Source organism: Dothidotthia symphoricarpi (assembly GCF_010015815.1).
Source record: "Dothidotthia symphoricarpi CBS 119687 unplaced genomic scaffold P153scaffold_2, whole genome shotgun sequence".
Lineage (NCBI taxonomy): Eukaryota > Fungi > Ascomycota > Dothideomycetes > Pleosporales > Dothidotthiaceae > Dothidotthia > Dothidotthia symphoricarpi.
The window spans coordinates 455,818-469,410 of record NW_022985009.1 but is presented as its reverse complement, the minus strand read 5'-3'; the positions used below and the strand labels follow the sequence as shown (position 1 = coordinate 469,410).

The 13,593-nt window shown below is 52.3% G+C and overlaps 4 protein-coding genes across 4 annotated transcripts; all 4 read right to left on the bottom strand.

Moving 5' to 3' along the window:
• Positions 1-219: 219 nt before the first annotated feature.
• Positions 220-1,200, bottom strand: P153DRAFT_381019 (uncharacterized protein; the record flags this gene model as incomplete). Its single annotated transcript, XM_033670005.1, has 1 exon — positions 220-1,200. The coding sequence occupies one exon, from the start codon at positions 1,198-1,200 to the stop codon at positions 220-222; it is 981 nt and encodes a 326-aa protein (XP_033528229.1).
• Positions 1,201-1,805: 605 nt separating this feature from the next.
• P153DRAFT_381018 (P-loop containing nucleoside triphosphate hydrolase protein) lies at positions 1,806-6,094 on the bottom strand (the record flags this gene model as incomplete). Its single annotated transcript, XM_033670004.1, has 6 exons — positions 1,806-2,058; positions 2,114-2,229; positions 2,280-4,235; positions 4,285-5,417; positions 5,648-5,759; positions 5,828-6,094. The coding sequence occupies 6 exons, from the start codon at positions 6,092-6,094 to the stop codon at positions 1,806-1,808; spliced, it is 3,837 nt and encodes a 1,278-aa protein (XP_033528228.1).
• Positions 6,095-6,910: 816 nt separating this feature from the next.
• Positions 6,911-8,412, bottom strand: P153DRAFT_362896 (uncharacterized protein). The gene has a single exon (XM_033667247.1). The coding sequence runs from the start codon at positions 7,916-7,918 to the stop codon at positions 7,313-7,315; it is 606 nt and encodes a 201-aa protein (XP_033528227.1). The 5' UTR covers positions 7,919-8,412; the 3' UTR covers positions 6,911-7,312.
• A 1,215-nt stretch (positions 8,413-9,627) lies between these two features.
• P153DRAFT_372395 (uncharacterized protein) lies at positions 9,628-12,217 on the bottom strand (the record flags this gene model as incomplete). The annotated part of the gene is made up of 6 exons (XM_033669390.1): positions 9,628-10,063; positions 10,121-10,338; positions 10,394-10,660; positions 10,708-10,865; positions 10,919-11,746; positions 11,800-12,217. 6 exons carry the CDS (start codon positions 12,215-12,217, stop codon positions 9,628-9,630), a joined length of 2,325 nt encoding a protein of 774 aa, XP_033528226.1.
• Positions 12,218-13,593: the final 1,376 nt, after the last annotated feature.

Here is a 13,593-nt window from a genome sequence, read left to right as displayed (position 1 = left end):
ATCCCATCCTCGCAGCCGCAGCAAATAAACTCCAAACCCAAATTTCCCCAATGGATATCACAATCAACCAATAAGCTCCGTGACCCGTCCCCCCCCAAAAAGAAAACAATCTCATCTCCGCTGAACATGGTCGGCCAAATCAAATTTCAGATTTCAAGACTCAATACTGAATAGCTCAAAACAAAGCATCCTCTTCTTGCAAACCCTGACGTGACTCAACTAAGCACCCGCGCTGTCCACCAGGCTGACAGCGCTCGGCGCCTGCGACCGGGGCCCGCTCAGATCGCCCGAGCGCGTCTTGCGCAGCGCCTGACGCATCGTCTCAATCTGCAACGGCAGCTCGCCGCCCAGCGAGGGGTCGTGCGTGGTGGGCGCCAGCGACGTAGGGCTGCCGGGCGAGCGCGTGCGCCCGTAGTCGGCGCCCTTGGGGGAGGCGTTGCGGCTGTGGGACGACGAGGTGACTGGCGACGGGGAGCGGTCAGCCGTCGTCGAGTCCAGGCTCATAAACTGCAGGCCGTCGTTGGAGCCCATGGGTTCGCGGTCGTGCTCGATGTGCTCGGCCTGCACCACGTCTGCAAACGAGATGAAGCTCAGGCGGTGCGGGTCAGTCAGTCCGTAGTTGGTCGCCGACTCGGTCATGTCAGCGCGCGACTCCTCGTGCTTGAGCGACGGTGAGTCGGCCGTGCCGCCGACAACCACGGCCGAGGCAGGCTGGTGCGCCGAGTGCATGACAATCTCCACCTCGTCGGGGTTCAGGTGGCTGTCGGTGATGGCCAGCGACGACGCGTCCAGCGCGGGCGGTATGAAGTCTTCCGTCTTGATGTGCGCGGGGATGGCCGACGACTCCTCTGGCTCCTGCACGTTGCGCTCGAAGATCTGCGACGACGCTGGCGAATGCAGGCCCGGCGACGAAGAGCGGATGCGACGACTCGGGGACGCGCCAATGCTGACAGGATGCATGCGCGGGCTGCCGCGGGGCGACGCTCTTCGTTCGGCGTCTGTCGAGGGTGTCGTGAGCGCCGGCGAGGGCAGCAGTGTTGGGTGCGACATGGCTCCGGCCTTCTCTGCCTCCTGTTTGTGCCCCTCTCCCTCCCTCTTCTTGCCGAGGCCGAGCAGCTTCTTCCCCTTGGCCAAAAGGCCCCCTTCTTCAGCCGACGTGCTGTCCTTCACAGCGGGCGACGTAGACGGCGGTGGAGCCATGGCACTCATTCTTCCAATCGACAGCAGAACCGTCGTGATGTGCACGGTGAGTGGGTAGATGAAGAGTCAAGAGCACGGCGTCGGGCCCTGATTACCCTGATCAGATGACGTAGCCAAGCCTCTCCATCTAGCTCCAGGCACAAGCACCGAACCGTTAAAACTCTCCGGCCCTCCACGCAACATGACGTCCGACAGCAAGCTAAACATGCGCACGCGGATCCATGCATGCCTCGTCTGGTTTGTATATCTTATCTAGCACACACACAATACAATGCAATGTAATGCAGCGTCATGCCATACTGGGCAGGCAATGAGCACACTTGACACCGGATAGGCTGGGACCTTATCTCACGGCTATCGTCGCTCGCTCGCATCACACCACCATCCATAATATATCTACACTCGATCCGCAATATTGATTGACGGCTGCCTGTCTGACTGCAATCGCCCAACATTAAATGAACGCGCGTATACGATCCACTCCGCACCATCCCGAACTGAGCCTGGAAGGAAGAGAAATGTATTCCGGGGCATAACGAGTACCCGTCTATCAAGTTAAAAAAATATATGCGCCAAACCCCATGCGTATTACTACCCCGTCTTCATTATTGCGGCGCACCCATGGCCTGCAGTTTCGCCAGCTCCCAGTACACACCCTTCCTCGCTACGAGTTCGTCGTGCCGCCCCTGCTCCACAACCTTGCCCTGGTCAAACACGTAGATGATGTCGGCGTGCTGGATTGTGCTAAGGCGATGCGCAATGGCGATTGTGGTTCGGCCTTTGGCGGCTACGTCTAGAGCGGCTTGAACAACGCGCTCCGATGTCGAGTCGAGGGCTGATGTGGCTTCGTCGAGAAGGCTGAGAGTGCATTAGCAGCGATTCGATGATTGTAGCAAAAGTGGAGAGAACTTACAGGACTTTGGGGTCGCGGAGAAGCGCACGGGCAATGGCCAAGCGTTGCCGTTGGCCACCCGATAGAAGAGCGCCCTTTGCACCGACGAGAGTGTTAAAGCCGTCAGGTAAGGAAGACTAGATAAAGTCAGTTCTATGTCTACACCATACCCATCGTCATTACTTACAATAAACTCGTAAACGTTCGCGTCCTTGCAAGCTTGTATGACTATCTCATCGCTCGCATCTTCCTTGTCGGCCGTGATGTTCTCGCGAATCGTGCCAGTGTACAACGTCGTCTCCTGACTCACAATCGCCAATTGCGCCCGGTAGTCTTGCAGATTGTAATCCTTCAGGTCAACACCATCAACAATAACAGCGCCCTGAGTAGGGTCGTAAAAACGTTCGAGGAGCTGCATGACAGTCGACTTTCCGCTTCCACTGGAACCAACCAGCGCGACAAATTGCCCCGGCTCGGCAGAGATATTGACACCGCGCAGAACGCGATGGTCAGGTCGTCCAGGGTATGTGAAGCGCACGCTCCGCAGCTCAACTCTACCGTTCAAAGTGTCGACCTTCTTTCCATCTGGCGACCAATGGTCAATCTTAGGGACTCGCGTCAAGAAAGTCTTGAGGAGCTTGGCCGCATCTCTTGCCTCACCCATATCTGGCGCAAACGAGAAAATGGCACCAGCTGACTGCGCGCCGTTGATAATAGAAGAGTAAACCACAAAGAACTGCAGAACCGTATATTCTTGACGCAATAACAGATGGCCACCATACCAGAACACCAGCGCGAAGATGAACAGCGCCAGGCCTTGGGAAGTGGCGTACAGCGAGGCCGAAATGTTGGTGAACGTCAGATTGTCTGCAGCCTGTTTGCCCAGTTTATCGTGGTATTTGCCAAGAAGGTGCTTTTCGAGCGAGAGTGTAGCCACGGTGCGGATCGAAGACGCAGCTTCACAAGCGAAAGATGCGGCGTCCGATGTCTCCTTGGTGCGCTTCTCCATACGGGCGAGAGCATAGAAACGGAAGTATCCGCAAGCAAGCACAAGCGGGATCGTCGCCGTGCACACCAATGCGAGTTTCCATCCGAAAGAGCAAGCAACAATGATAGCAACAAAGATGGATGATGCGGCGCTAACGATCGTACCGAGTGTGGAACCACTGAGGCCAGCAAGACGATTGGCTTCGGAAGAGAGGAAGCTGGCCAGGGCTCCAGATGTGACGGTATCACCATCGAAGAATTCCATGTCTTGACGAAGCATGGCGTTGAAAGCTCGGTTTCGCACGCTTCCGATCAGGCGCGCAGATCCACGAGACAACGTCAATCCCTGTATGAAGTAGAACGTACAGATACACAACCCTAGCATCAAGAACATACAGCACCAAAAGTTGATACCGTATCCGCCCAACGAGGTACCAGGCGACAGCAGCGAGTTGATCGCGTTGGCAAGGAAGATGGCTTGGATGGCGGGGTTGCAGCCTGCTAGGAAACTGAAGATCAATCCGAGAGACATGGTTCGGTGTTCGCCCGTGTTCATTTCCCAGGCAAATTTAACAAGCTCCCATGTGCCATATTTCGGCTCCTTCTCGTCCTTCTTTTCTACGATCGATGCGGCGGAAGTCACGGTGCGAAGCAAATTGGGCTTTTCCTCGTCGTCCACAAATGTTTGCTCCTTCTCCGAAGTGATATGGTGGCTAGTGTTGATCTTGGAGGTAAGCTCTTGGGCCTGTACGAGACTGGCGTATACGCCTGCACGGTTGATCAGCTCCTCATGCGTGCCTTGTTCCACGATCAGACCCTTGGCCATAACCACGATATTGTCGGCATTTTTGATGGTCGAGAGTCGGTGAGCGATAACGATGGTTGTCCGTCCTTTGGAAGCACGGTCCAGTGCCTCTTGTACTGCGCTTTCTGACTTTGTGTCCAAGGCCGCGGTGGCCTCGTCGAGAAGAAGGATTTGCGGGTCTGAGACAATAGCACGGGCGATGGCGATACGCTGCTTTTGACCACCAGAAAGAAGGTTACCCCTTTCACCAACCCTGGTCTCGTATTTTTCTGGCAGGCTGCTGATGAAATCGTGGGCATTAGCTGTTCGTGCTGCTTCTTCGATAAGCTCCATTTTCTTCTCCTTCGATGCCTACATACGATTAGTACAAAGGATGCAAAAACGAGCCAAGTCCACTTACGTTTGCGAATTCGGTGTTGACTAAACCATGCTCGATACTCTCGTATATAGTGGTGCTGAACAAGATAGGTTCTTGACTGACGATAGCCATGTGTTGCCTCAACCACTGCAGGTTCAGTGTCGTAATGTCTCTGCCGTCGAGCAAGATCTGGCCTTCCATGGGAAGATAGAACCGTTCCAAAAGTCCAACAATTGTCGATTTTCCAGAGCCAGATGCGCCAACAAGTGCTATCACCTTACCACTGGGAACACTCAGATTGAAGTCTTGAAGAACCACAGTGTCGGGTCGGGATGGGTAAATGTGTTTGAGGTCCTTGAACTCAAGATTTCCAACCAGGCGTTCTGGGATGTCACCTTTGTCGGTCTCTGGATCTATCGGCGATTCGCGCTCGATCGTGTTAAACACCTTTGTAGCAGCCGCCGTGGCGCCGCCAAACGCTTGAATGTGTGGCAGATTCTGTCCGATGGAGATACCCGCAATCATAGTAGACATGACCACAGTAAGAATGTTGGCAACGCCAAGGTCGCCGCTTACCAGGAATCGGTGTCCTTGCCAGAACGCTAATGAATATTGCAAGTTCAAGATGCACATCATTCCTGCAATCATGTTCGATAGCCAGAACTTGGCCATAAAATCCAGCTTCGATGCCCTATCCAGTAAGACCTTGTACTTTTGGGCAAGGCGTTTCTGGGTTCCAAAAGCTGCAACGTTTCGAGCCGAAGACAGGACTTCCTCAGCCAAGGAAGCGGCTATAGCGTATTCATCAATCGATTTCGTTTGGCTCTTTCTCATAAAAGCGCCATTGAGACCCATCAAGAGTACCATGGCAACTGTCGCTGAGAGCATGATCAGGGAGAGCTTCCACGACCGAATGAATCCGACAATGATTGCGGAGACAAACATGGAGCATCCAGTGAGAAAGAGGCCGATTTTCTGGCCGATACCGTCTTGAACCAGGTTCATATCGGCGCTAATACGGGTCGTAATCTCTCCGGATCCTAGGAAGTCGAAGAAGGCGATATTTTGCCTGAAAATGGCACGCAAGTAAAGCTCCCGAATCTGCTGCGTGATACGCTCGCCGGTAATGGAAAATCCGACAACACTGATGTACGAGAATACAAAAGATCCAATGCCTACTATCGTCAGTCGTTGCGATATGCATGGAAAAGATGCCTCTTGGTTAGTCGGAATACCCGGAACTAAGTAGGCTGGACAACTACATGTACAAAACCGGTGAAATTTCTAGGCCTTACGTATGGTTTGTATACGCCTACTAGCATGTTTGTCTTTGTAGTTTAGGGTTGTTGTGTTGCTGCTATGGGCTTTGATTTCGGGTATTCCGACTAACTGAGAGGATACGTACCAAGATAGACGAAGTAGAGAGAATTCGTATTGATTTGATTTTCGAAGTGTTGCGCAGCAACAGCGTCAACAGAGTAGCTTGTGAAACTACCTGCAAAGTTACCGTATACCAGCTACAATTCATTAGCTTGAGTACCAATGCTGTGGAATTGTTTCAATGAACGCAATCCGAAAAGCTTACCGTCATGAGTGGCATGACCGCACCAGCCCCTATCGAAGCAATGGCCGCCACGACCATGATGAGGATATCTCTAGTGGTGGCATAGCGAAACAATGAAAAGTAGCCAACCGTTAGGTTTGGTGCCGACAACTGCCTGTCGATAATGGCCTTTTCCTGTTCACTGAGGTGAGCCGTGGGTGCCTTGACCTTCTCCGACGGCGCTCCATGCTTCTCGTCAATCACCTCCCCCGAGGTCAACGACGAACGTGTCGCAGAGATAGTCGACATGGTGTAGGTAGTCCAGTCAGGCGCGGAGCATGTCCCGACGTGATTGCTTGGTGTCTGGACGTTGAAGTGTCCTCGAAGAGGCGAGGGTGTTTACACAACCTGGGGGGCGCGGAGATGGAAACCCCGAGGCCGCCGTTGAGGTTTCGAGAAAGCCTGTCACTAGGCTAAACACGGCAAAGAAGGCGACGTCAAGATTCGTCCGGGCTTAGCCTGGAAGCGGCGATGTTTCGTTTACAATACGAGAATACGGGGATACGAGATGGGCCGGAAGCTCGGGACAGCCTTACAAGCCTGCACAAGAGAAGACGCTACAATGCTGAATGCAAAAGAGCAAGGACAACCATGCGATAGTTAAAACGCTAGACAAACTAACACACGCTGAGGATAAACAGACTTCATCGCCTGAGGGTCGGTCTATCATAAATATCAACGTCTCAACGCGTAATACATGTCTGCCTGGAATGATTCATCGATGTACAAGCGAGTGCGAAAACGAAGGGCGCATCCACGGCGCCCACGGAAGGCCAAGGGCGCGAGGTCGGAACTAAATCGAAGCCGATGCTCCGACGCTCGTCTACCTAACGTGGACCTTGCGTCTCCCACCCACGTTGGGCTTGTCTACTTGCAGGTGATGTGCACGCGCGTGAAACGGCAAGGGAAAACGTTCTGGGGTTATGCAATAGCACATCCGGATCCACCAGACTGAGGCAGCAATGAATGACTCAAGGGGTCATACGATGTCAAGAGTCAGGCCCTCTTACACCACCGCTGTGCAATCACTGAACACGCAGTTATTAGATCGACAATGCCCCTGCACTATTTAGCCCTTTCGCTCTGTTGAGAAGAGCCCTTTTCATGCAGTTTCCCCCGTCGCTTAGAGCTCACTTCCCCACCTAAGTGTGCAGACACGCACTCAGACGAAGATGACCGCCTTATTTTCCAGTACATGCCAATGACGTCAAAATTAGCAACAAAAGGAATCACTGACCACGGACGGCGACGGCGCACATCTTCGTAGAGGCAAGAAATGCAGTGGTGTGTAGCGATACGCAAATCTATTGAAGTACAAAGGAGATTACAACGCCGACTGTCTGTCCAGACAACCAAATCTCCTACCTATAAAAGGAAGTGATGCTCTATGGTATCGTATCCAACGGACACCAAACTCCAACAGAAAATGAAGAAGAAGCAACTAAAGCGCCAGATCTACAACAGTCCTCAAGGACATGTAAGACTCCTCCTTCTCGACCCTTCCACCCTCCCCGAAAAGTCTCCCCTGTTCTTCTTAGGCACCAACGCCCTCGCCCAACACTGTAGCGCAACTCTCCTCATGAGCTCGGTCTCCTCCTTCTCCAACCGCAGTTGACGCTTAGCCAGCTTGCTCTTCCGCAGCTTGACGCCCTTCTCCTCTGGCGCGCCAGATGCCACGAAGTGCATGCTGGGTGTGGTGATGTTGCGCTTCTGCCCCGGTCGAGCAGGCGACGAGACGAGGGCCTCGAGGTCCACACACGACGTGATAAGAGCTTGTATACCAGCTGAGAGCCGTGTGGCGCGCGAGAGCAGGTACGGCCATATATCCGGGCCCCAGAAAGGGTCTGCGGAGAGGGCCTCACGGAGAGCGGGGAGGATGTGTGGGAGTGGAGGGAGGGTGCGGGTTGAGGGAGGTTCTTCACCGAGGGGAGTGTTGGCTGGCGACGAGGTGGTTGACGTCGCAGGAGAAGAGTTGGGCGAGGCAGTGGATGCAGTGGAGAGGAGAGATGCGGCGATGGTAAGGCGCAGGTGTGATTCTGTGCTGAGCGTTGCTGTTGTTACGCAGGCTGTCATCTGTGTCAGCTGATATTATCCCGGACAGACCATGGAGGCCAGATCGTATGGTTCTTACCTGGACACCCACGTGTGCGGCACCAATCCTCCTCCTCGTGGATAAAGCATTGCAGACATGTGAAAGACCCCCGGGCTTCCCCAGCAAACGCTAACTCCAGATCTTCGGTTTTGTGGGTACACAGAGCCGCTTCAGCGAGAGCCGAGGCCCGCTTGAACAGCTGGACAACCGGCATGATGAGTGCGTGCAGGAGGTCGCGATGCAGAAGCCATGTTTCCTTTTCTTGCGCGTCGCAGCGAGAGTGGTGCGCACAGAAGCTGTTGGTACTATCAGCGCAGTCCTATTTGTTTGGCACCTGTAGAGAAGGGAGGGAAGACATACTCAGCATCCTTGGCAAGGTAGTTCCTCAACACAGCGAAGCCCTGAGACGCATTGAGAGCCTCAATATCTTCATGTGGGATCGCAAAAGGGCTCTGGGCGTTGATCTGCTCCATCCTGGTCGCTCAAGATTGGTCGCGCAATGAAATCCCGTGACGACGTTCGCATTGGTTCCCTGTCGATAACAGCAGGCCGGTTGGTTCAACCCAAATAGATGTACAGACGATGGGAGAAGTCACGTCGAAAGTAGTAATCTAGTCGAGGGGTTCCTTCCCTTATTTACTTGGACGTGAATCAGTTTCGAAATGACGCTCGTCCGCGGGGCCGACTAGAGGTCCGCACCTGGATGAGTCGAGGCCCCCCTTTCCTCGAGCTTGCCCAGATTCCCAGCCTCTGCTCAATGCAAACCTGCCCAGAATGCATGCATAATGAGAACATCTACTTGTATGCTTTATTGGATTGCGATAAAGATTTCCTTGCTGCTTCCTTTCGCGCTGGGCTGTCATGCATTGAGTGATTGCCAGGTTGTATCACGATAAGACGCGCAACGAATGAAAGATGGAGACGTTTACGTAGCTGTGGATACTCTACACAGTTATGGATAAGGTTTTACAGCCGCAGATAATGGGGAACGTTCTATTAAAAGAAGAGCCACACGCTTGCGCGTTCGTCGAAGATTGCATCTCTTGCTACCACGATTGGCGCTGGGTATTCAAGCCGGGCTGGCACCGACTCTTACTGGATTCCTAGATTAGCAGAGCAGATTGTCAATCTGGCAATACTGGCTTGCAGACGTCTTGTACACGTTCACATCGCAGAACCCCTTGAATGCTGTACACGCGTCTACACAGTAGGTGATTTATGGGTCCCAGATTCTGAACATCGATTTCAAATAAGTTTAATGATCGTACCACTCCGCCATGTGGGTTTACGTCCAGAATGGCTTGGAGCAACAACGCTACGGAAGCTCCCGTGATCGGCTATGCAGCCAACGCCTTTGCAAACCCCAGACACCTAACAACACTCTCATGCCAAATCAATCCAAGCGCGAGCTCTACCTTGCTCAGGCGCGATTGGCAAATCTGGGCGCCAGATGAAGCAGGGTGCGACACGTTTCCTGGATTGATCGCCCAGACACTTCCACACATCTAAGATCGCATCGATATCCAGGGGTCACTGCAGGGTTCGTGAGTGTCGCTGGACTGCAGTCGTGGAAGACTTCATGTACAGACACCTCAGCGTGCAGATGCCAAGGACGTGTCTGGTATGCCGAATTCTTGCATCGTTGTGTAGCTTGTCATTCTCTCATGCACAGCCATCTGTTCATCATTTCTCACCTCCACCAAAAGACTGAACATGAGCCATCTGCGTTCAGCAAGCGTCTCGTACTTCCGTCGCCGAACACGTTCTGTTTTCGGCCAAAGGGATCGGTGAGGAGTATGGACAGCTTCTCGGAAATTGGGCCCATCTCTTGCCTCGAGACCAGAACAGGAGGACTCAGCAAACCTGAATCTGCCTGCAGCAAGGAGAAGATGCTAGTCTTTGCCCTGACAACCATTCGCTGGTGGACGTCGCGCAACGAGTCATACAATGGCTGCAGTATGTCAAGATAACGAGCTGATATCGGTTCAAAGCTGCGACAGGGTTCCAAGATGTCCATGCATGCTTTGGCGTACGTGAGATCTGCGTCAACACCGTCGGTTTGGTTGTCCATGAGTTTTGTTGTGGCGCTGAAAAGAAGGACGATGGCGGATGTGAAAGACCAGTAACTACGATGAAAGGTCAGCTTATCAGGTCCACCTTTACACTATCATATATATACTCACATGATCAGCCAGCAGCGCTTGGTCAATGTGCCGTCAAAATGAATCAACCCCAGAATGCGGGTAATCTGCTGGGCTGCTACCGCACATTCATCTCGATGCCTGCGAGAATCGTCGGCTGAAAAATTCAGATTGCATGCAGCGTCACCAGTCAATTGACTCTCGGCTGTAGCAACTAGTAATTGACGATATAGTAGGATGAGTGCGCCAAGGTACATAATCTAATCCGGTTGTCAGTTTACACTTATATTGATACTGCAAGAGAAAGCCACCCACGTGGACCATCAGGATAGCACGCCTCTGGTATACTGTCAAGTCTGGAGGATGACTAGAAGTGAGAGTAGGAATCTGTAGCATGATAGGCACTTCCATACGCCAAGCCTCGAGCTTCTTGGTGAGCATAGTAACATTCTCACGAGTAGCGAGCTCTGGTGATGCAAGGGTCTTGGAGATTTCGGCCGCTATTAGGCCAATCTTACTTGTCTGCGTATGGATAAGTTCATCTATCGTTATCAAATCCGGTCGATTTGAGGAGCAGGCGATCTGCGTCTGTCAGGCATGTCATCACCGAGCAACCGCTACTAACATACCTGGACGTCGTTGGGTGTAGCCTCAGAGGCATAGCCCAATGTGTATGAGAGCCAACTGTCCATGAAGATCAAGCTCCGGAAGATCTTTCTCCAAATGTCACCCACCACTACGGTGTGTAGAGGTGGACACTTCCAACGAGCTATCTGCAGTCCCGCCGCTGGAATCTCGTCAGTCTAGTATTTAGACATTGATAGTGAAGTCTTTACCCACCGATAAGGTATCTGGCGCTCATATGCTTCTCGAGCAGCGCATAGAAGGACATTGACAAAAGAAGACGCATAGTGCGCAAATAATCTTGTCGGGCAGTCTTCTCATGGAAATGTAAAGTACCCGATGCATACAGCATTTTACGAATCCGGTCAGGAAAGCATTCCATGTCATAGTGGGCGCCCATTGCGGCAATTGTAAAGCACTCTGCGAGGGTCATTGCATCTACTCTTTTTTGTGGCCTGTAGACTCTGTCAAGAACTTCATTGACCTGTTCATAAGTCCACATGTACAAGAGCGAACCGGTGCCTCGAACAAACGCATACGCTGCTCGACGAGTAAGCTCTTCGGACGGTAGATGAAGCTCGTCATACGGTTGCGATCCCTGGTTGAGAATTTCGCCTCGAAGCGACACCAGCTCACTAAATGCCAGCGTAAGAGCATTATGGCATACTTCAGCCTCCGTCGCCATTGATGAACTCGAGGGCCAGGAATTTGGACTGTCGGAAGAGTCTGGGCTGGCACGTGGATGATCCTTGGGGACGCGCGATATCGACCGGCTTGTACTCGGACGTTTCACTGATGTCGCTAAAGACTGATGTGACCTGAAGTCGTTTAGGTAGACCTGATATTTACGCCATTCATCGGTTTTCTTATATTCGTCCATTTGAGCTTCGAACTCCTGCATGGCCCGGGCTGCATTGCTTTCCCATACTCGCTTCTCCTCAGGCTGTAATTCTTGCCATCTTCGGCCAACTTCTCTTGCGATGTGCACAAAGGAAAGTTGGCTGACTACAGGGTCTGTTCGGAGATGATCCGCAAAATTCACGTCTGCTAAGTCGTTAAACGAAGTTCACAACAACAAAAGCAGCGAGGAAGCGTACAAGCCGTTTTCGGTTTCTTCGGTGCATTAGAGTCTGGCCGGGGGTGCCGCCTGTATCGTCTTTTTTCCCGCGGTTGTGGCGGTGGTGGGGTAGCTGTCTGCCGGACCAGCGTCTCGAGAGCAGTTGTTGATAGAGATGTTGTTTCGATTGATAGTTCAGGTTCAGGTTCAGGTTCAGGTCCCAAAGATAGAGATGATGGAATTCCTCGAAACGTAGCAATTTCTCGTTGTAATGCTCGCCGGTGACCAAGTTTGAAATTCAGAGCCGTTAGATCTTCCTCGGTAATGTCGACAACGGTTTCCCAGCTGTAAAACCCGTTTTCGGTAAGGACCTGAAGATACTCGTTCAAGCCAAGTCGGTCCAGAATTGCAGTCAGTTTTGGCATCGCATGCGATTTCGAAGAAGGAGTGATCGCCATGAGGAAACTGTGACGTCTGTGGGTAGGTATGGGATTTGCAGGGCAAACCGCATAGTTATTTGGAAGCTCCAGACCATCCCGCAGGAAACTGTGAGGTTCGGCTTGTTTCCCTAGTAGTGGTCTGATGGTCATAGCGTTCACCAGTGTACGCTTGCGTGAAAAGAGGCCATGGTCTGGACCAGGGCGGTCAGCCAAGTCACTAAAGGTTAGCCCTTCGCCTCTCACAGCCTCAAATGGCATGCGAAAGCTGCACCCATTTCTTGTCATCTGTTGTTCTCGCGGCCCCATTATTTGGACTCGGTTTCATATTTCCCCCGACGATTCGACATGCCCGTCAAAGTTAGCGCATCCAGCCTTGTCATCGCGGGCTGGAGTTGAGATCTACGTGCACACGGCTTCGCAAGCCGGACATCTAGACAAAGCACGTTGTATGACGCCCTGCTTATTCCCTCGAACCTTCGGCTGTTCAAAAAGTAGCATTATCACTGGCCCGGCTCAATTTACCGACCAGAATCAAGTACAATCTCAGTTAGCTGGCCACTCGATCTAGTTGCAACAAGCACACATGAGTACTTCTACAAGCACCAAAAACAGGGATCGCAAGATGTTAAAATGTTCACATGCAGTCGATCGTGATCCATGTGACTCTCACAAGGGGGCCTCGATCGTCGGGAGCTCAGGATCGTGCTTCACACCCGTCTGGATCCTTTTGAATCGCGAGCAGAAATCCGATCGTTCGCGTCGATGGAATTGGCAAAGTCCCATGTTCGCGGCCTCCACAAGGATCCCGGCCCACATTATCACACTTGCCCACTTTGGGCACCTATGGCATTTTCGATTTTCCAGATTCCCATGCCCAGTCCTTTGTCGTTACGATCTGTAACGTCTGCACTTGGCGGACCTTCGTCTCGAGCTGATGGTCTGCCGTCTAGCCTGAAGCGAGAAACTGGAAGTAGCATAACGTTGGGATATCTCAATCAACTTGCCTAGTAGCGCTATTGTATGCGAACGTATAGATGCTGCCAGAGGAAGAAAGATGAATAATCAGACTTAGATAGTTACAAGATGTTGGATCACTTCAGAAATCAAGTATATCTTGTATGGTATTGTTGGAACATCCGGTTTCTTGTCTTGGGCTAGTTCCATCTTGATCTCGAATCGAAACGCCTTAATGGGCCTCGGCCTCAGCCTCACGACTCTACGCAATTCACACATCAATGTCTCCAGCGCTTCTCACTGCACAGACGACAGAGCGCTATTCAACAATACGAAACACCAAGGCTGCAGACACATCACAAGCCATGCCGCCAATAAAAGGCTTATGCGTTCTTTGGATATTGCATACACGACGCTTATGCTCTTTCGAGCTCACTCGT

Coding starts and splice junctions, on each gene's coding strand:
- P153DRAFT_362896 (XM_033667247.1), bottom strand. CDS start 7,918: ATGACAGCCTGCGTAACAACAGCAACGCTCAGCACAGAATCACACCTG.